This window comes from Zerene cesonia, chromosome 3 (genome assembly GCF_012273895.1).
Source record: "Zerene cesonia ecotype Mississippi chromosome 3, Zerene_cesonia_1.1, whole genome shotgun sequence".
NCBI lineage: Eukaryota > Metazoa > Arthropoda > Insecta > Lepidoptera > Pieridae > Zerene > Zerene cesonia.
Window position 1 is genome coordinate 1,915,496 of NC_052104.1, and position 19,576 is coordinate 1,935,071.

Sequence of the window (19,576 nt, forward strand, 5' to 3'; positions counted from 1 at the left end):
TTCACTGTAAATATCCACCTGAATAAATACTGATCCTTTTCAACCGTTTTACTGTTTTTAGCTAGAATTTCGGGAACGCGATTTACTGTGTCAACATAGCAAGATTCTGTGAAAGTAAAACAAATGATACTATGATATATGTTGCTATGCCATAAGTTGTTTATGAACGAAGTAAATAGGCAACTGATAATTTGTTAAAAATACTAATACATTAAGTACTTATATTAAATTGAATGCATGTCAACGTCGGCAATGGAGCTCCTGGTCGCCTAATGGTCGCCAATTGTGTACTTGCTTTAAAATTTGAAGGCTAATATTAGTACTAATATTAATAATTACTACCCATGCAACTTCGTCTGCTCTCAAAAGGAATTTTGCAACACTTTTCATTGCAGCTCCGCTCCGATCGGAGCGTGATGTTATATAACCTTATTCGATAGATATAGAAAAATACTGTTTATTTCTAGCCAGTAGCTGGTTACTGAGATTAGCGCGTTCTTTCAGCTCAACAAACCCACTCTTTAACTTTATAATGTTTATACCCCTTCGAAACGGCTGGATTGATTATCACGAAATTTTATGTGCATATTGGGAAGGTCTGAGGTCTGAGAATTTGTCAACATCTTATATTTTTCATACTTATTAATGATAGGGAATAGGTAGAACAGCGTTTGCTGGGACATTTTTTATTAGTATAGATATACAAGATTATTAAGAGTACCAGTTTCGATTTATCAAATGAGTCAGGAATTTGTTATATCCACACAAACATAAGAAACAAAAACAACGTAAATAAGAAAGGCCTGATTCAGCATAAATTGTGATACATCAGGCACAATCTTATGATTAAAGAAAGTTTCTACTTTCCTATCGTGTATGGCGTGGAATAAATCAAATATCGAGGTCTTTATGACACTGTCACTGGAGGGAAAGAATAGTTTATTGTATCTCGAAGGCTTCATACGCACTTCATATGTAGTTTTATTACGTGTTTGTCCTCAGTTGTTAGAACCCTGGCGTTATTTTTTTAAGTCTGAAAACAAAAAGTCCATGAGCGAATACAGGATGGACTCGGAGGGGTAAGGAAGACGATACGGGCCTCCAACTCCCACCCTTATTGATTAAAACATACCATCACGCTATTATTTCGGGCCGATCTTTAGTATAGGCGTGTGGTAGTATTATAATAGTCCTTTCCTGGTACGAGCTAGCCCACCTCGTGCTGAAGCGTGCTCGGCTCCCATATTCCAAAGTTTCAAGGTTTAAAAGAATCAATATATTTGGTTATCGGTACATAAATATACCTTCAAAATAATAGAGAGAACACAGAAACCAGTAAATAAAAAGAATAGACGATGCAGCCAATGCTAGGCACTGGGTAAGTCGATAAACCAGGCTTCCAGCAGACCCTTTATCTATGATTTAGTATCTATTGAACTTGTTATCTAAGTATTCAGTACAAAGTTGGCTTTGTTCCACATGTATGTTGTTAATGGGATAAATTGATATTTAGTCTCGAAAAGAGTTATTATGAACGCGAGTATCGCGCTAAAGTAATTGAAGAACATATTTATTTAATCCTTTAGTATTTTAATGTAGAAAGCGATTGAGACTTACGGTATTGTATAATTAAGTCCGCTGTTGATTTAATTATTCTATATTTGCTATGTTGCCACTTTTATTACAAAATTTTTATTCTATATATGTATATTATGTGGTAATAAAAATTGTTTAGTAAATATCCTGTATATTAGTTCAGTGAGGTTTATTAATTTAACTAACCAATTAATTTTATGTTTTAAAAACAATTTTTTTACAAAAATAATTCTATCTTGGCATAATAAACACCAGTCCATGACTTTCTAGATTTTAATAAAACCTATTTACAAAAATGACAGTACATTTCACATTGACGTGTTAGCAGGATGGGTACAAGTAAAGTTTATAAATATTAGTAAAGTATGTTTAAAAGAAAGGGGTCACAAAAGGGTAAAGACCCATCGGTGCCATTCCAAAGGCCGACCACATCAAAAGATATACATACAGCAGAAGATGGGTCAGAACCCAAAACATCACTGGGACGACAATTCTGTCGATACTTGTATAATAGAGAGAAAAAATTGTTCTGTGGAAGATCATGCAAAAGTTGGTTATGTATTATTGGGTATTCCATAATGTATTTGTTGTTCCTTAGCACGTACACACTCCTGTTTCTGTTCGGGTCATTGTCAATAATAAAGTTAATAGACAACTACGAATTGATTGAAAAAGTTGAACTTATGACGTATTCACAGAATGGTATCGGACTCTCTGCGACTCCGACGTCCGTTGATAATTTTCCCATTATTTCCTACAGAAGTAATAGCAACGAAGATGAGAAGTATGTAAATGAATTACACGAATTCTTCAAACGACGAAAGCGATCCACCGAAGATATAGCATTAGGGCCCTGTGGATCTCTCCCATTTGGATATTGGAAAAGCCCGTGCATTGTAATACGTATTAACAAGCAATTGGGATGGTCAGCAAAGCCTTTGAAACTTAACACGACCGATTTAAATATACCTCTTGATGTTCGGGAGTGGATGAAGTTAGATCAACAAAAACTCTGGCTGCATTGTCATGGTTTGCATTCATATGACAAAGAACACCTGGGCAAAATTATATACTACCCGGATCCGCCAGGATTTGACCCAGGATTGTTTCCTTTAGATATGAAAGATAATGCGCCACTGGTTGCGGTGCAAATAAAAGAGTTCACTTTGGGAATATCACTCGCCATTGAGTGTACGCTATGGTACGACGAAGGAACATCGTCAACCGCCTTTTTACTATATGTTACGCCTAAAAATAAAATTATCGTAAACGCAGATAAGATTGTACAATGAATGTTAAGAGGAATATATTTTTTATAATGTATGTGTGTTCCTTTCTCAGACTTTTTCAAAACAAATTGCTCCATGATAAGAAAGGTGACATTATCCACGTTAAGACAAATTACTTAGATGGTTTCCTAATGTCGATCCGAGAAGCTAATACGACATAGCGAATGAGGCAATTTGTAGAATTAAGTGTCTTGTATGTGTAGCGTAATGTAGTAAAATAGGTGGAGCCTAGTATGTAGTATTAGAATTATTTTTACTAAATATAAAGACAAGTGCATGATTAGTACTTAGTAGTAGTTTATACGAGCAAATTTGTATGTACAGAACTTTTTAATGAAGTTTCTTACTCTTTACTCTAAAAATTTCAATATAGACACCTATCCCGCATTATTACTTCAATAACTGGGATCTGTATTTTTAATACATTAAAATAATGACCAAAATATGACCAAAAATAAAACCTTTTTTTTTTGGTAAATCGCGCTATGTTAATTCATATGTCGGTTTATAGTATCGGAGTTTTGAATATGATGTAAAAGATTCCTATATTAAATTCCTAGTTCCTTACTTATAAATATGTGCATTATGAGATGAACTAAATTGTATTATGCATTCATACTTATCAAACATTTTAACTCCCAGTTGCAGCATATCTAATTTAATGTTTTGAAAACAGATCACTGACGTCACCAAACCACATTTTAATAAAAACAAACACACATAAAATACATCCCACTGCGTAATAAGATTAGTTGTTATCTCATTCACTTGTTTCTCCCATACTCGCCACGTCATAATTGGATCCGACTCCCCGCAGGCGTCGAAATTGGACTCTATTTAATATGAATGTTTCCGTGCTAATATTGAAAACTATCTAATATCTGTACGATGTTTCAGTGCAGTTAGTATCTATTGGGCTAGGTGGGCTACATACGTGTTCCGTACTCCACATTACTAAATTTACTTTGCACGATAAAGCGTTTTTTTTTCTTTTAAAATTGGATTGTCGTGACAAAAAAAGGAACTAGATATAGCCATGTACTAATCGAAACGACGTTTCACCTATTTATTTATAAATGTGAATTCCATGTAATTCCAAGCTATTTATGAAACATCTGCTCTAAATGCATAATATTATAATTTATTAGAATTCATAATCATACTTATTGTTAAAGGTTTCCCGTCATAAATTTGATTGCGCCATCAATAACATTGAAAATTGTACCTATAGGTAGTCGATAGAATCTCAATTATTTTGAGCATTTCTTTGCATTGTATAAAAGAAACAGCAAAATAATGTAAACGGGATTTTACTAAGCCAGAGGTCACGTAATTTGTGTTTACTACCGCCGTCCAAACTCATTTAGATCCACTTCCTCTAATTATATTTGGACCGTTGTTCCGACGCTTTCAATTAAGGAAGGAAAGATTTTACTGTCTCTGGCAAACCATGTTTTGTTTATCCCGAATATGTCATACCAACTTCTGTCCGAAAATACTCGAATTACTGGGATCCTGATACTGAACCGTTTATAACAATAAAACTATGTTAACGAAGTAGTTTAATGTAGAAGTCGGCACGCTTCGGCACGAATTGGACCAGCTCGCATCGGGGTAGCACCACATTCCCACAGACGACCAGAGTATAATAGTAGCATGCTACTGTGTTTCTGCTACTGTAAAACCTTTCTTTATCCCATAGGTAACATACATAAAGTTCCATTAGGTTTATTTCTGCTTATTGCTGATTAATTCTGTATCTATTTCAATATTCATTTAAACAATATAAATAGTATGTTTCTATCTTTATTCTGAACTGGCTTGCCGCCACGTCTTTGAACGCGTGGTCAAAGAAAATAAAATTCTTATGGAATTGACACGTTTTTCCATGATACGAAGTAAGCCCATATTACTTTGGCCTCCTATCTGTCGACACATAAGTGATACCATAAAATTGCTCAATTACGATGTCAAAGAAAGACAAACAAACTAGCATTTATAATATCGTATGGATAGTAAGCACAAAAGCTGATCGTTTTTAATTAATTTCAATTGGAATAATATGAACTCTTACGTGCACCATAAAACGTAAGATTATTTTTTGAAAGTATATTCCTAAGACTGCTAAGGAAATAAGCTAATTAGATATTTATATATAGTATTTAATTTTTTATCCCAAAAATCTACTAAAAGTAGGGTCCAAAATAACCGTCGTGGGATATGGGGCAGACAAATTATACTTCTGTTCCCTGATTGACTTTACGGACAAGGTCTTGTGTCCTGCAGTACGAGACATTTATTTACTTTGTCCCCACCGGGAATCGAACCCAGGCCTCTCGGTTCTACGCTCATGCCTCAAAAAATCTTCTAGATTAAATTCTAAACGACTTACATTACGTAACATGTAAGCAAAGAAACTATCTTTTCGGAGGCCCATTTCCTTTTCCTCACCCGTCCCAGTCCATTCAGGCAACACATTCGCAGAGGCACTATCTCTGCGAATGTTCATGGGCGGTGGTGATCGCTAACCATCAGGCGAACCACCAGCCCAGTTGCCCGCTATAACATAAAAAAAAAATATCTGAATTTTTTATCACTATTTTGAGTTTTAATGATTTCATTCATATTCTGAAACGGTTGAAATAAAAAACAAAATATAATTTTAACGGAATAATTTATTAATACACTAATGATTCAATGATTATTTTTATTTCACACTATTTTAGAGAGTTGTTTAAATAGTGATTACAATATTATTTTGTTTTAAAGAAATACCTTGGTTACGCCATTAAGTATTGGTTGAATAAATAATAAACCAACTCCCTTTTTATTCCATCCGAGATCAAACAAGTATATAAACTTCTAAAAAGTTAATAGGAGATTTTTTCTAGATACCATTCATACTCTGTTTAAGCAACCGCATATTTTATATAGAAACGTGACAATTAAAAAACTGGGACACGGAAAGATGGTATAATATTTATCAAAAAGAAGTCAAGAAAATGTCAACGAAATTAGTAATAAAAAATCAAAGAAATTAACTTAATGATTTTAACTGTTGTTCTTTTGCTCATCAAGGTAAAGTTTATCCAATTCGATGGATAAACAAATTAAACCATTAATTAATACACCACAAAATGGCGCAACCATCCTTAATATAAAACACACACATCTCATTAATTCATATCCTTTAAGCCATTTCCTTTATGTACAACATTCATGTATAATTTATGAATCTATATTAAATTTTCAATTATACTAGCAAATGCTCGACTACCTCCTATTAAAAATACCCAAATTCTTGCCTTAAAATGTAAATAATCCGTTTACCTTTTGATAACTCTTGTCTAACATTCGTTAGTATAATTTCATAGTATATATCAATAGAAGGAAATTGGTATAATCATGTATTATATATCTTATTATAATTAATTTTATTGGCACTAGCTAAGTTCTATCACATTCAGAAGTTTGTAAACCTATCATTAAAAGGTATTATTGGAAAAAGTTTTAACAAATTTCTAAAATAGCATAAATAATTTCAACAGGTACTTAGCATTTTGAACGATGCAATGATACGTGGATTCGATGTAAATGAAATTAAAACATTCAATAAAATTACATAATAATCATTTTTAGATATTGAACAACATTTATTAAACATCTAAGCGAAAATACATCACAAGTAGTTTTTTGGTACGACACATATTTTTAAACATATCAACTTTATCATTTAAAAAGACTTTGTAGATAAATATTACCCAATACAAAATTGAACCTATAACAATTAAAATTAAAATTAAATTCGAACTATATACAGTCATAATTTCCAATAAAAACAAACAACGCAAAATGATAACCCGTCTTCAAATTGACAAGCAATATTACACTTAAGCTTCCCAGATAATTGAAGACAATTTCAAGTTCAGCTGTACAATTCCCAAGTTAGCAATAATTATCGTAGGCTTATCAAAAATAGAAGGATTAGAGTTAATATATATCACAAAATATATTCATCGACACCTTCGTTTTCAATGCCACGGAACTAAAACGATAGTCATACACCATCTACAGTTAAAGAACACAGAAATGAACACGAAAAGAAAGCTCAATAGCAAATAGATTTCACTACCCTACCGTAATCCTACAAAGAGAAATAATCTTAAAACCTACATAAAAAAGGTTAAGTCTAGATTGGCATTGAAAACAAAGCAAATAGGCCTGGCATCATTATGGACCACTGAAAGAGAGGTATTCCATTAATTCACTCATTTCTTAAAACTTTAGCTTAAGGTTCTAAAATTCTATTATCGTAATATGTTAGGTTTCGAAAAGCGTGCATAAATAAGAAGTGGCTGAACAGAAAGGCTAGTAATCTGAAAAGAAAAACAAACAGAAATAAGAAACAGATAAGAGATGTCGTTTTCAGATGATGCTGTGATGAGTGAATGGCCAATCATTAGAGAGTATGAAGAATATAAGAATTTAGAAATATAGCTACAGTTAATATAGAAGAACATATCATAGAATGTTTTTATCGTACACTTATTATATATAGTATAGACTTTGAAAACATCTAAACAGTTGAGTTTTTAGAGAATATATTAAGTATGACATTCAACGATAAAGTTTTGTACAATGGTATGACAGTCATAGAGATCTTATCGCTAATATGAGTGAGTTTTTACGCTAAAAACGATAACTATCGCTATTGGTATCTACTGCTATGGAATAATATAATTCTAATTAATTGTAAATGCGCTATACATTGATATCAATAGAAAGTTAAGAAATGTTAGCAAAGGAACTCAAAAAAAGATGGAAAAAGGCGATAGTTATGTTTCAAAACTCACGCTAAATCTATACACAGGTTAAAACTATACAAATGAACTCTAGCCTAATACACAAACAAATATATTATCTATAAATAATATAATCACTATAAACAATGGACGAACACATTATTCGAGCGAATGCAGTCTACACACGATCATTAAGTAAATTTCTAATTTACGGAAATGCAACTTATTTTAGGCGCACTCTGACGTGATTAATTGCAAATATATTTATTGGCTGTGCACACAATGTGACTACGTAATTTATGGATTCAAAGTAAAGTCTCATCGTTCTACACCGGCTAGCGGTTGATCTAGCTAATTAATATTGCACGGTTTTTTAATCGTATATTCCATGAAGATTGGGGGTCTAATCCTGTAATTAAAGTTCATTTTGTGGGAACTCTATCGGATGTGTTATAGCAACGGTCCCCTTGATGTTTCGTGGCACTAAATAATCAAACACACATTTCCAATAACACTTCAACGAAAGTGCCAAGCAACCCACGTGACCACGATTTTCACAATTCTCATATCACACGCCAATTTCCCAAAAGTCAATTCTTAGCAATTTCTCACACTTAACCCTAAAAATTTTCGATTAACCCGGCCTTTTGGAAATTCGTCCCCTTTCATTTCAATAGATCATGCCTGTGTGTATATTGAATAAATAATATTTCCAAAATTCCGGATCATTTCCCCATTTATCAGATTATTTCCCCAAGATGTCTTAGATAGTGCCACTAGGTTTCCCGGACACATCGAAAAGTGCCGAAATTTCCCAGACAGTATCCTGCAATTTCCTGAACAGTGCCACGAAATTCCCTAGCCAACATTCCGAAAATTTCGAACCGTGATTCCCGAATGTTACTAGATGGACACTAGGTATCCCGGACAGTATCCTGGACCCACTGAATAGAGATATCCTGGATCCACTGGGCACAATGTCCCTAGATGGACACCAGGTATCCTGGCCAGTGGCAGAGGGTGGGAGGAGCTCGTTAGGGCGTCGGCACGGGCACGACGACCGTCTCCAAGTGTCAGTCGTGCAGGATGGCGCCGGCGGGCGGGTCGGGCGGCAGGATGCTCTCGTGCTCGCCGCCGCTCCGCACGTAGTTGCGGAAGTCGCGGATGTTGTCGCGAACCTGGACCAATTCGCGATAGAGGCCGTAGCACCAAAACAAACCTCAAATGAGGAAGCTGGTGAGCACCAGCGCGAACACCGTGAGCACGTTGGACACGGTGAAGTAGCCGCGGCTCCAGCTGCAGTCCAGCTCTTTGGATATTATCTGGTGGTGGACATTGTATCATGAATTGTCAATTATTATGGTAATAACGAAATATTAATATTTTTACTGTACTTGAAATGAATGATTTCATTGTAAAAGAACCTGAAAAATCTGAAAAAACTTCAAACGCTTTTATAAACTCTATTTGTATTGGATAGAAATACTGGTATAATAATTGTATGTACATACAGAAAAAAGCTGTATGTGCACAAACTGTGGTTACTTATACTTGAAAGATTGCCTTCTTTTGTCACGTTATCACAATATAAGGAGGATAAATTTTGCAGATTATGGGTTATATTGTTTAATTTAAAGAAGGACATAGCCTACATTATATTACGTAAGCAAAATTTTGAAAAGGACAACATTTGTATTCAGTATTAATGTACATATTCTGTGAGCAAGTAAACACAAATCATCTGGTATAAGTGCAGTGTTTTATATTTGCAATAAGGTAAGTGTTGTAAAAATAAGTTCAGAGCAGTGGGTGTTAGTGCAGTATGTGTAAGAATAGTGTGTGTAAGACTAGCGTGTTTAAGCGCACTGTGAGTAAGTACAGTGTATGTAATTGCAGTGTGTGCAAGACTAGCGTGTGTAAGCGCACTGTGTGTAAATGCGGTGTGTGTAAATGAAGTGTAAGTAAATGCAATGTGTGTAATAGAGTGTGTGCAAGAGCAGCGTGTTAAAGTGCAATCTGTGTAAGGCTAGTGTGTGCAGCGGGCAGCGGGTGCGTGTGCAGTGTGTGCAGCAGGCAGTGGGCGAGCACTCACATCGCTGAGCGTCCTGTTCTGGTAGGAGGGGCAGGTGGCGAGGCGCACGTCGTCGCGCGCGGCGCAGGCGGCCGGCGCCGCGCACAGGTACTGCCGCCGCTTGCGCGCCCACGCCTGGATCCACCTGCAGCGCGACATTTGTACGATTAGTCTCCAACTTCACTTTCATTTATGTTTTTATCTTTTATTTATACAATTATTTTTGCAGTTTTTTTTCAACATTTATAATCGCCAAGTATCAAGCTCTCTGTTATAGGGAATATTTCACCAGATAAATTAGGATATATAATGTAATGAATGAAGCATGTTTAATGTAGTACCGTTTTTTGTTATTTTTATACAGAGGCTGTAGTTTTTGTTGTTTTGGTGTAAAGTACTATTTGAATAACGGAGAGTATGTATTGCATTTCTAAATTTGAATCCAAAAAAAAAAAGATTTTCTAATAATTTATATCGCCTAACACAACCAACTCGATTTAATATTAAAAATCAAACATACCCAATTCCACAGTCGCAGACTAAAGGATTTCCTGCAACCAGGATGTCTTCAAGGAACAAATTATTGGGTACTCCGGGCCACTCCTTCCGCGCTGGGTTGGGAACTCGCTTCAGGTTGTTGTTCCTCAAGTCCAGCGATAAGTTCTTGATGTTCCCGTGTTTGTAGAACACTTCGAAGGATATGTCCTCGATGCTTGTGTTGAATATCGTCAGTTTCAACTCCTCTGAGCAAACGCCCTGTAAAAGCAAATTTTTATGCAAGATTTGAGTTAAAATGAAACTAAATTGTGTTATAAAAATAAATAGGGATCCACAAATATAGAGAGTAGATATCAATATCACCAATGGGGCTCCACTGAACAGTCGGATTCCTACCGACTCAAACCCACGGCCTCTTTCCCGGGAGCCGTGGATATCTATGCAACATTCCCCATTTATAACAGGTAGGTCTCAATTTCAATAACCACAAAATAAGTGATAGGACCTTGTGTTTGGACACATACTACTCCACATCTGGTGTATTAATACTGGTAATTATAAACGAAACTCTAATTAGCAATACATCAAAATAAGTAAGTCCATAATGCAACTTACGCTAAGCAGATTTTGCGAGATAAACTTCAAGTCCCTTCCAGTCAACGTGATGTTATTCAGTTTACACGGCAAGTCGCCCGCCATCTCGTTCCCGAGGTCCACCTGCGAGCTCTCCACCGACAGGTACAAGTTCTCGAGCGCGGCGTTCTGTGACGTCATTTTCGGTATGTTGAAGTCCCGGACCATACCGTTCACGGATATTTTCAGTGTTCGTAATCCGTACATTTTGCTGAACACGCCGTACTGGAAATTATAGGTGTAGTGTTAGGTGTTAATTTTTTATTTTTTAAATGACTATCAGAAATTTGGTGATATATGTATTGTAAAAATGATGTTGGTAAAAGCTCTTAGGTAAAATGTAAAAAATATATATATTTAAGGTGGATTTTTTTTCTTTGAAACTGTTAAGCAATTTATAAATAAATAGACTGAAACTGTTATTCAAGGATCATTTTTAAATTTGTTTGATTTTCAAACTTCCAATATCAAAAAATACTACAATTGCATAACTTTGTAAGAGTAAAATATAAATTTTGTATTGAAAAACTTTATTGAATTGTGGCACAACCATCAGAAGTGGGATAATGATATTAACTTACCTCTAAGATACTCAAGCGCAGCTTAGTAACATCAAGATACTCAAGCCGCGGCGACAGCCCGTACAAGCTGGTGTTCATCAGCGCTGTTATTGGATTGCCGGAGAGAGACAACCAGCGGAGGTCGCTTAGGGAATGAGTAGCCTGAGAATGGGAATTATGAACGCTTTCATAAAATGCATTAATTTTGTGAGTAGAGAACTGAACATAGTATAACATTTTTTTAAGAAACACGAGTACATATATGTTTTTGCCACCATAAATCAGATTTTTTTGTTTGCAAACCTTATAATAATAGCCTCTTAAACACTTTTTGACTTATATATTCATATAAAATGTTATTTAAACTGACTGATAATATAAATGAATATTCCATCTAGAAGATGTGAAAATGGCTATGCTTTTCTAAAATATAAAGAAACTCATTTTTTTAATTAGCCCTATAAACCACTGTCATGGGTAAATAGATACACAGATAAGATTAGTTGTGTTAATTTTTGTTACATCCACTGTACAAGTATTATGAAGTCATATGTATACAGTTTAAATGATATTACAAACAGAGACTAGAGTTTGAACACTCACCACGGGCACTTTAGTCAAATCGTTGAAGGATAAGTCGAATGCTCTCAAACGAGTGAGGTTAGCTGTGATGTCGGTTGGGATTGATGGAAGGTTGTTGTATGATAGATCCAGAGTTCTTAACTTCGGCAAGGGTAGTGAGGGTAGCTGTAAAATTATAATTATAATTATCATATGTAAAAGATAAGTACAAATAGGATAAATTATCCCTACTATTATAAATGCAATGGTAAGAGTTACTTTCACATTTCTCTATTTTCTCACTTCTTCACGCCTAAGCCACTGATTGTTTAAAAGATTCACCCTCGTAAGGATGTAGGGTTTTTATCTCGGAAATGCCCTATAAATGGAAACTATCCAGAGAAAACTATGGGAGTACCTAATTTTCCTTTGACTATGCAGGTGTAGCGAGATACATAAAAATATAATGAAATACATACATACATGTATTTCTTTGTTATTAAAAATTTAAGATTTTGTTTGTATCGCTTTCAATGTGGTTCTCAATTCTTTGATTACAGTTTTTTTTGGTTATAACGAATGTATTTGTCATAAACTACTTACAGTTTGCAGACTGACGTTCTTCAATCCAAGGTAAGACAGTCTCCTCTCAAGACCTTTGAAAATGTTTCCACCACGTTCACCATTGTTAAAAGGCAAGTTATTGCTCAAATCTAACCAACGCAATCTTGGCAAGGCCCCGAATGCACCGTTTTCAATTCTGACCAAGTGATTGTTTGATAGATCTAACCAAGCTAGAGACTGAAAAAATGTATAAAATTTAAATATCTAATCATCAAATACAGGACAATGCAAAAATGCTATTGTTAATACTCATTCCAACAAAACAATAATAAAATTCAAACACTACTTGCATTAGATAGAAAAAAATAAATAATACATATGTGCAAAATAAATCAGTGCAAAACACTAGACAAACATAACTTCAACAAAGGAAACAACATAAGCAGATGCAATATCTGAGAACAGAAATAATTAAGGTAAAGAGTTTTATTCAATTCAAAATTAGAATGCCGTTTAATTGGTTTATCTGATTTCAACCTTAATGTTGCATCAATAAGTAGCATTATTGTAGTTATCAATATCGAAAATAACTATATAGACGGTACGGTATTGAGTTACCGTACAAACAGATTGAAATAAGACAAACCAACGGAACGCTAAAAGAATTTGGAGTGTATTGCCAATCGTCTACCTTGTAGAAAATGTTCTGCGGATATTGCTTTTTATGGTGGAAGACCCTGGTGTGGTCGCGCCTAGCGGTGTGGTACATGTACTCATCGCTGTAGTCGCTGTCCTCGGGCCAGAACTCGCCCCCCTCGCCGCTCTGGACATCACGTTAGCGCTACACTGGCTTGTTGGTACGTATTACGAATCGGGGTACTAGCGGGGTAGGGGCTAGCGGGAACCGCGTTATGACATAAGAGTCGAAACTTATTTTGATGACTATCAGGTACGTTTCGCGATGAGGTATTGATTTGATTTGGACGTGGACGTATAGAATAGGACGTGTAGTTACAGGAAAGATATAATGAGTTATCGCATACAACCACGTGTCGCGTAAAGCATATTTCATTTTAAGTTTCATAATATATTTGGAATACTTAATAGGGATTAAACTTTTTTTAAGTTTAGCTTATCAAGTTCTTTGTTTTGCAAATTCAATTATAAATAGGATATAGGTGATTTTAGATAAAAAGGCGAAAAATTTATACTGGTATAGCAAAATTGCGAACATGGCTAAATTCAAATAATCTTTGAATTTTCAAAATACATTATGCAATGAAAAAGTTATTTAAAAAAAAAAAAGATTCGTAATATGTATCAACCTTCATAGACATCACATTTGCATCACTGATCACAACTACAACATAAACTACAAATTACAATCATTAGTACAATCATAATTACGTGAATGTTTTAATTAACCCAAGTCCATAAAACAACAGAGGTCCTTAATGTGTTTGGTTTTTTTTTACGTTTATCACAGATTTATTATATGTCAAAATACATCGAAAAACATTCACGTATAATTTTTCAAGCTCAACGTTTCCTACTAATTAGATCGATCACAAGATTTTCACCATTAATAACATGAAACAAACTATTGAATAAATTTATAAAAATATACTTTAATGTAATTTTATCTTTATTGGACATATGTAATTATTGCCAAAATTTGAAAATTTTAAGGATTTTTGGGACACTACGACCATAGAGCTGTTTCTAAGTAATTATATCATTGCAATACTTGATGACTTCATAGTCTATAGTAGTCAACATTGAACTTTGCATTAAACCATATCCCATTAAGACCATTCAACTGTACAACATCAAACTTCAAGCGATCATTATCTACTTCGAAAGTATTTTTTCATAATAATACTCACCCTAAATCTTTGAACTAAATCTGGGATTGCCACCGCTGGTACAGTGTTGGAACTTAGATCTAGTTCTACTAGATTAGCTGCTGCTCCTGGTGATAGGGCGTTTGTAGGCATTCTTGATAAGTCATTGTTCGATAGATCTAGCCTAAATTAAACAAATTAATGTTAGTGCTACAAAAATAATGTGTATGAAATTAATTGATTGCACTATAAGAGTTTTGGTTTTCCGTAGCTGACTTTGTCTTTATTGGTATGTATGGTATTCGTCTGTAATAATAATTCTGAAAATTATACTTGGTGTATAAAAATTAGTCCAACGTCGTTATTCACAGAAAATCATAACATTTTTAGTAAATGTCAAAGTTATTATGTTTATGAAACAATACAATTTTTATAGTTGTGTCATGATTATCATGCTTTATCATAACCATAAGTAAGTATATCATTGAAAAACTTTCTTCTAGAATGGAACTATCTGTATCAGAAGTATTTATCCAACAGTTTCACATCAATGTTACCTTTCCAAAGCTGCTGATAAAATAAGGTTATCAGCCAAATTTCGAATACGGTTGTGAGACAAATCGACTGAAGTCAACATCTGCATATCATGGAACACTTCTACCGGTAGTTCAATTAAGTGATTATGTGACAAGTCCAAAATCTGAAAATATATAATAATTTAGATAACACAGGCATTTCCGCATTAAAATCAACACACACAAAATAATAGTAATGAGAAACAATCACGAAGAAAAAAAAAAGAAAAAACGAACAAAGTACAGTTGAACAGAAATAAAGCAAAAACACAATGTGCGATGAAATCATAATTCATTGTTACTTCAATTGACCGATTTACTCGCAAAAAACCATAAATCATTAAACCAAGTTGACGTCCACACAAGTCCATCATCTGTAATTAATTAAATTAAACATTTTTTATGATAATAAATAAAATAAACAAAAAAAAAATAAAAAGTCAAAGAGAAATTTGTCATTTATTAAAATAACATTCTTTCTCTGCTGAATCGTCAAGTGACTCTTTCTCTTTTTTATTCTTAGCGATTGTTGTCTCTTTGTCTTTTCATGCAACGTATTTTCCAAAGTACTCACCTGTAGGTTTTTGACTTTCTTAAAGCAGTCATACTCCATATGGAATATTTGATTATGTGATAGATCAAGGTATTGCAACATCAGCATAGAGCCAAACACTTCTCTCGTAATGTTCCTTATTTGGTTGTGTGATAAATGAAGTTCCGACAATGTCAAATCTGCGTGCCTGAAATTATTTTATTATTATTGTTGAATCACTTATAAATATTAAAGTATCAAAACAGTTATTAAATCAACATTTTTAAACTAATAAAGATAATTAAATAATGATAAAAAAATTTCTATCCAACCTAAAGAAGTGAAAGTTTAACTAGCTGTTGTTTTATATCAAATTCTTACCTAAAGTAATAGGGAGCGATGTAAGAGATGTTGTTATGTGAGAAATCCAAGACACGAATATTCACAGATACCGTCCCGAGACCTAAAACATAAGTCATTTCCACGGTTAACATCTAGGAATCACAGGGAAATGCAAAAATGTAATGTACATAATATAAACATCGCTAAAAACGTACAAAACAAACGATACGGCGACGCCGTAACAGCCCTCTTATCTGAATTTTCTGGGAAAATTAATAACGGAATTAGTTTGTAAATTTCCAAATAAAAATGAATAAATGCCAAATGAAAACCAATAATAATCGAATCGAGAAAATCGATTTCGTCACGTCCGAATAAGAATTTTCCCGGAAAAGACCAATAAGTATGAAAAGCAATCATAGTTAAATATCTCTTAATTCTATTTCCTTTGTTGATGTTACAGAGTAAATTTGTATAGTGTCGTCGAGAAAATTGATTTTTTCGATTTTCGTCATCAATGATACCTGCATGGAGCTGAATAATGTTGGAGATGTTTAAATGTGTATGAATATTGATGATATTTATAACATGTCGCTGTTACGTGAATGTTATGACCATCGTGAAATCGAAAATCCATTAATTTCGATGTCTCGCTGTTAAATCCTTACCCCTAGTGGCTTGAAAAGAAAATAAAGTTAGAAAAGAAAGAATAACAAAAAATAAGGAAAGATAAAAGTCACCTTGCTCGTCCAACGATATTAAGCCTGTGCAGATGCGAGATAAAAAGAAAGAACATAAATAGACAGTAATAAGAAATATAATAATAAAAAAGAAGCAAGAGGTAATTTAATCTGAATTTTCAATTTTCTATGAAAATTTCAGAACTAAATATAGAAAACTTTTGAAATGAAAACAAAATTCAGATAAGTTTAAAAAAAATCACCCACAACCAAAATCATGTAGAATTGTCAGTAAAGTAAAATAATAAAATAAAGATAGACACAAATAAGAGTATGGCAGCAAGAAAATTAAAGAAATAACACACAATAAATGCAATTATAACGAAACACACTTACTTTGCGCTTTAGGTGGTGGGTAGAAGTTAGATGAAAAGAAACTTGGTGCGTTAGAGTCGGTGAGTGAGATAATTTGGTTGTATGAAGCGTTCACTTTGAGTGCAGTCGCTGATCCCACTTGGTCGAATATCGAGAATTTAAACGTCTCTAGACGATTGAATGATATGTCCAACCTGGGTGATAAAAATATTGTCGTCAATTTAATAACTTGTAATATTACATTTAAAACTGAAACTCAACAAAAAATTGTTATAAAACACTTCTTGTATGTTTAAAATGTATTTTATTTAATAATATAAAATTGATAAAGCCTACTAAATATACTAACTATGACGTCTATAAGTACTAAATATAACGTCCGGTATTTACTAATAAAATTATGATACGGTGTAGATCCATAATTCAGGATGGACTGATGAATTTTTTAAGCTTGTTTTAACACAATTAACCTATATTTATGTCTTAGTTGAAAAAAAAAAATAAAACTTAGATACGACGACGTCCTAATCTTTATTCAATTTATTGAATACCTGTTCGCCCAGGCTTCGCCCGTGGTACATTTCCGGAGTAAGAAGTACCTATAGCACTCGGGAATAATATAGCTTTCATGAAAGAAATTTTAAAATCGACCGCTAGTTTCGGAGTCTTTAGAGTACAAACAAAAAAAAACCTCTTTATTATATTAGTATAGATTAGAAAGCTTACTCTTTCAAAGCTGGCAAATTCTGGAACGCTTCTTCGCTAATATCGTTTAGTCTGTTCCCTTGTAGCTTGATAATTTTCACATTATCCAAACTCATGAAGGCTCGTCTCTCGATTGTTTCTATTAGGTTGTCCTCCATTAAGATTTCTTGCAATTCCCGAAGATCTACGAATGTGTGTTGGACGATTTTTGTCATTTTGTTGAAGGACAGATAAACGCCCAATAGCTGTTTGTGGATGTCTCCCTGGAATTAAATGATTTCATGTGTTATAGTATGGAATTTGCAATTACAATAATAATAAATAAACAAACAATAGTTATTGATTTGCCAAATCAAAATGCAAAAAAAAAGTCCAAGAAAATAAAAAACCAAGAAAACTTTACGTAAGACTCTTCAGGCACTTGAAGGAGTAACTTCAAAGGCTAAGAGTTATATCTAAACATCTTACTTACATATTTTAAATCTAGTCGCATTTTAAGAGATATTAAAAATCTCATAAAATACAACATAAAATAAAACACACATATATATTTTTTAACAATTATAAATCAGAGACGAGAAATTTTTTAAATGACATTTGTAACCTGTAATGTTCCTTTAGAAAAATGTTCTATGATATTGTCTTGTAGATTCAAAATCCTCATCTTGTATAGAAAGTGGAAGGACGTATCCGGAACATTCTTCAGCTTATTGTTGCTGAGGTCTAGATTCTGCAGCTCGATTAGTGCTTTCAAGGGTTCAAATGGTAATATCTTCACTGAGTCGGACAGACCGTTCGCCATTTTGAGTGTTGTCAGACTGTGCAGCTGAAATTTTGATCAATGAAATATAGAGAATATAGAGAAGAGAAATTATTGTTCAAAGTCTAAGGTGTAAGCTGTGTTTTTATTTAATACTTGAATTAAAATTAATTTTCAATTCTCTCTGATTTTCAAAACTAAAACAAAAATTGATTTTGGTAGCAAGATTCCCAAAAATAAAAACAATGAAGCTATTGTATTTGTCATCTTGTATTATATTTAAAGGCTCAAACACGATACCGAAATTTTCATAATCTCTTATTGAAAGCCACAATTTCTAATTGCTATATAACTATCCATTTGCCCGCGACTTAGCACGCGTTAATTCGGATTAGTGTAAGATGTAAATACATATAAACCTTCCTCTATCTATTAAAAAAAACCATCAAAATCCGTTGCGTAGTTTTAAAGATTTTAGAATACATAAGGACATAAGGGCAGAGAAATCGACTTTGTTTTATACTATGTAGTGATTTATTTATTTACTCCATTTCCTAAGCATAATATTCATTACCTCAGCAAAAGCAAACGGGTCGATAAAATCAATCCTATTCTCCGATAGATCCAACGTCTTGATCGTTCTAACGTGTTGGAAAGCGCTAGCTTCGATCTTAGTGATTGTGCTCCCGAAGATCTTTAGGTCTTCCAATTCTAGGCCATATTCTAGAAAATCCTCTGAGCTGATGCTGCGACGTATCAGTTTGCTCACAGCTAGGTATCGGAGTGATCGCATTCTGGAATACACATGTCAATTTTTACTCATAAAGCATGTCTTATATTGTTTAACGAGCTCGAGCTAATTCTCCATCTGATGGTAAGCGATTACATCCTCCCATTAGAAGTAGAGGGTTCATTTTCATACGAAATTTGTAAGCGGTATATGGGAGTCGAGCACGCTTCGGCACGAATTGGGCCAGCTCGCACCGGGAAAGTACCACACCCCCCAGAAGACCGGCGTGAAATAGAAAAGCGGGCAGCGCGTCCGCAGAGGCAGTACCTCTGCGGATGTTCATGAGCGGTGGTAATCGCTTACCATCAGGTGAACCACTAGCTCAGTTGCCCGCTGTGATGTAAAAAAAATAAGAGTGAAGACAAAAAAAAACTGGAATATACACTGAGTCTCAGGAAC

At 34.0% G+C, this 19,576-nt stretch overlaps 2 protein-coding genes across 7 annotated transcripts in view; one reads left to right on the top strand and one right to left on the bottom strand.

Moving 5' to 3' along the window:
• Nucleotides 1-1,961: 1,961 nt before the first annotated feature.
• On the top strand, nucleotides 1,962-2,888 carry LOC119839085 (sodium/potassium-transporting ATPase subunit beta-1-like). The gene has a single exon (XM_038365280.1). The coding sequence runs from the start codon at nucleotides 1,962-1,964 to the stop codon at nucleotides 2,886-2,888; it is 927 nt and encodes a 308-aa protein (XP_038221208.1).
• A 2,690-nt stretch (nucleotides 2,889-5,578) lies between these two features.
• Nucleotides 5,579-19,576, bottom strand: part of LOC119836144 (chaoptin) — a 49,050-nt gene continuing 35,052 nt past the window's right edge. Inside the window, exons 11-30 of one of the 6 annotated variants that reach the window (XM_038361398.1) lie at nucleotides 18,962-19,181; nucleotides 18,232-18,453; nucleotides 17,649-17,890; nucleotides 16,944-17,116; nucleotides 16,608-16,631; nucleotides 16,083-16,130; nucleotides 15,907-15,988; nucleotides 15,568-15,733; nucleotides 15,314-15,367; nucleotides 14,976-15,118; nucleotides 14,461-14,602; nucleotides 13,266-13,397; nucleotides 12,614-12,811; nucleotides 12,053-12,196; nucleotides 11,471-11,611; nucleotides 10,872-11,114; nucleotides 10,279-10,514; nucleotides 9,780-9,903; nucleotides 8,907-9,009; nucleotides 5,579-7,261 (exon numbers count right to left, since the gene is read on the bottom strand). In XM_038361398.1, coding sequence (XP_038217326.1) covers nucleotides 8,908-9,009; nucleotides 9,780-9,903; nucleotides 10,279-10,514; nucleotides 10,872-11,114; nucleotides 11,471-11,611; nucleotides 12,053-12,196; nucleotides 12,614-12,811; nucleotides 13,266-13,397; nucleotides 14,461-14,602; nucleotides 14,976-15,118; nucleotides 15,314-15,367; nucleotides 15,568-15,733; nucleotides 15,907-15,988; nucleotides 16,083-16,130; nucleotides 16,608-16,631; nucleotides 16,944-17,116; nucleotides 17,649-17,890; nucleotides 18,232-18,453; nucleotides 18,962-19,181 — 2,836 coding nt within the window. In that variant the 3' untranslated portion in view covers nucleotides 5,579-7,261; nucleotide 8,907. The remainder of the gene's footprint in view (nucleotides 7,262-8,906; nucleotides 9,010-9,779; nucleotides 9,904-10,278; nucleotides 10,515-10,871; nucleotides 11,115-11,470; nucleotides 11,612-12,052; nucleotides 12,197-12,613; nucleotides 12,812-13,265; nucleotides 13,398-14,460; nucleotides 14,603-14,975; nucleotides 15,119-15,313; nucleotides 15,368-15,567; nucleotides 15,734-15,906; nucleotides 15,989-16,082; nucleotides 16,131-16,607; nucleotides 16,632-16,943; nucleotides 17,117-17,648; nucleotides 17,891-18,231; nucleotides 18,454-18,961; nucleotides 19,182-19,576) is intronic. The other 5 variants (XM_038361406.1, XM_038361414.1, XM_038361438.1 and 2 more) reach the window with 5 other exon arrangements.

Excerpts from the sequence above, each read along its gene's own strand:
- LOC119839085 (XM_038365280.1), top strand. The coding sequence starts at position 1,962 with ATGTTTAAAAGAAAGGGGTCACAAAAGGGTAAAGACCCATCGGTGCCA.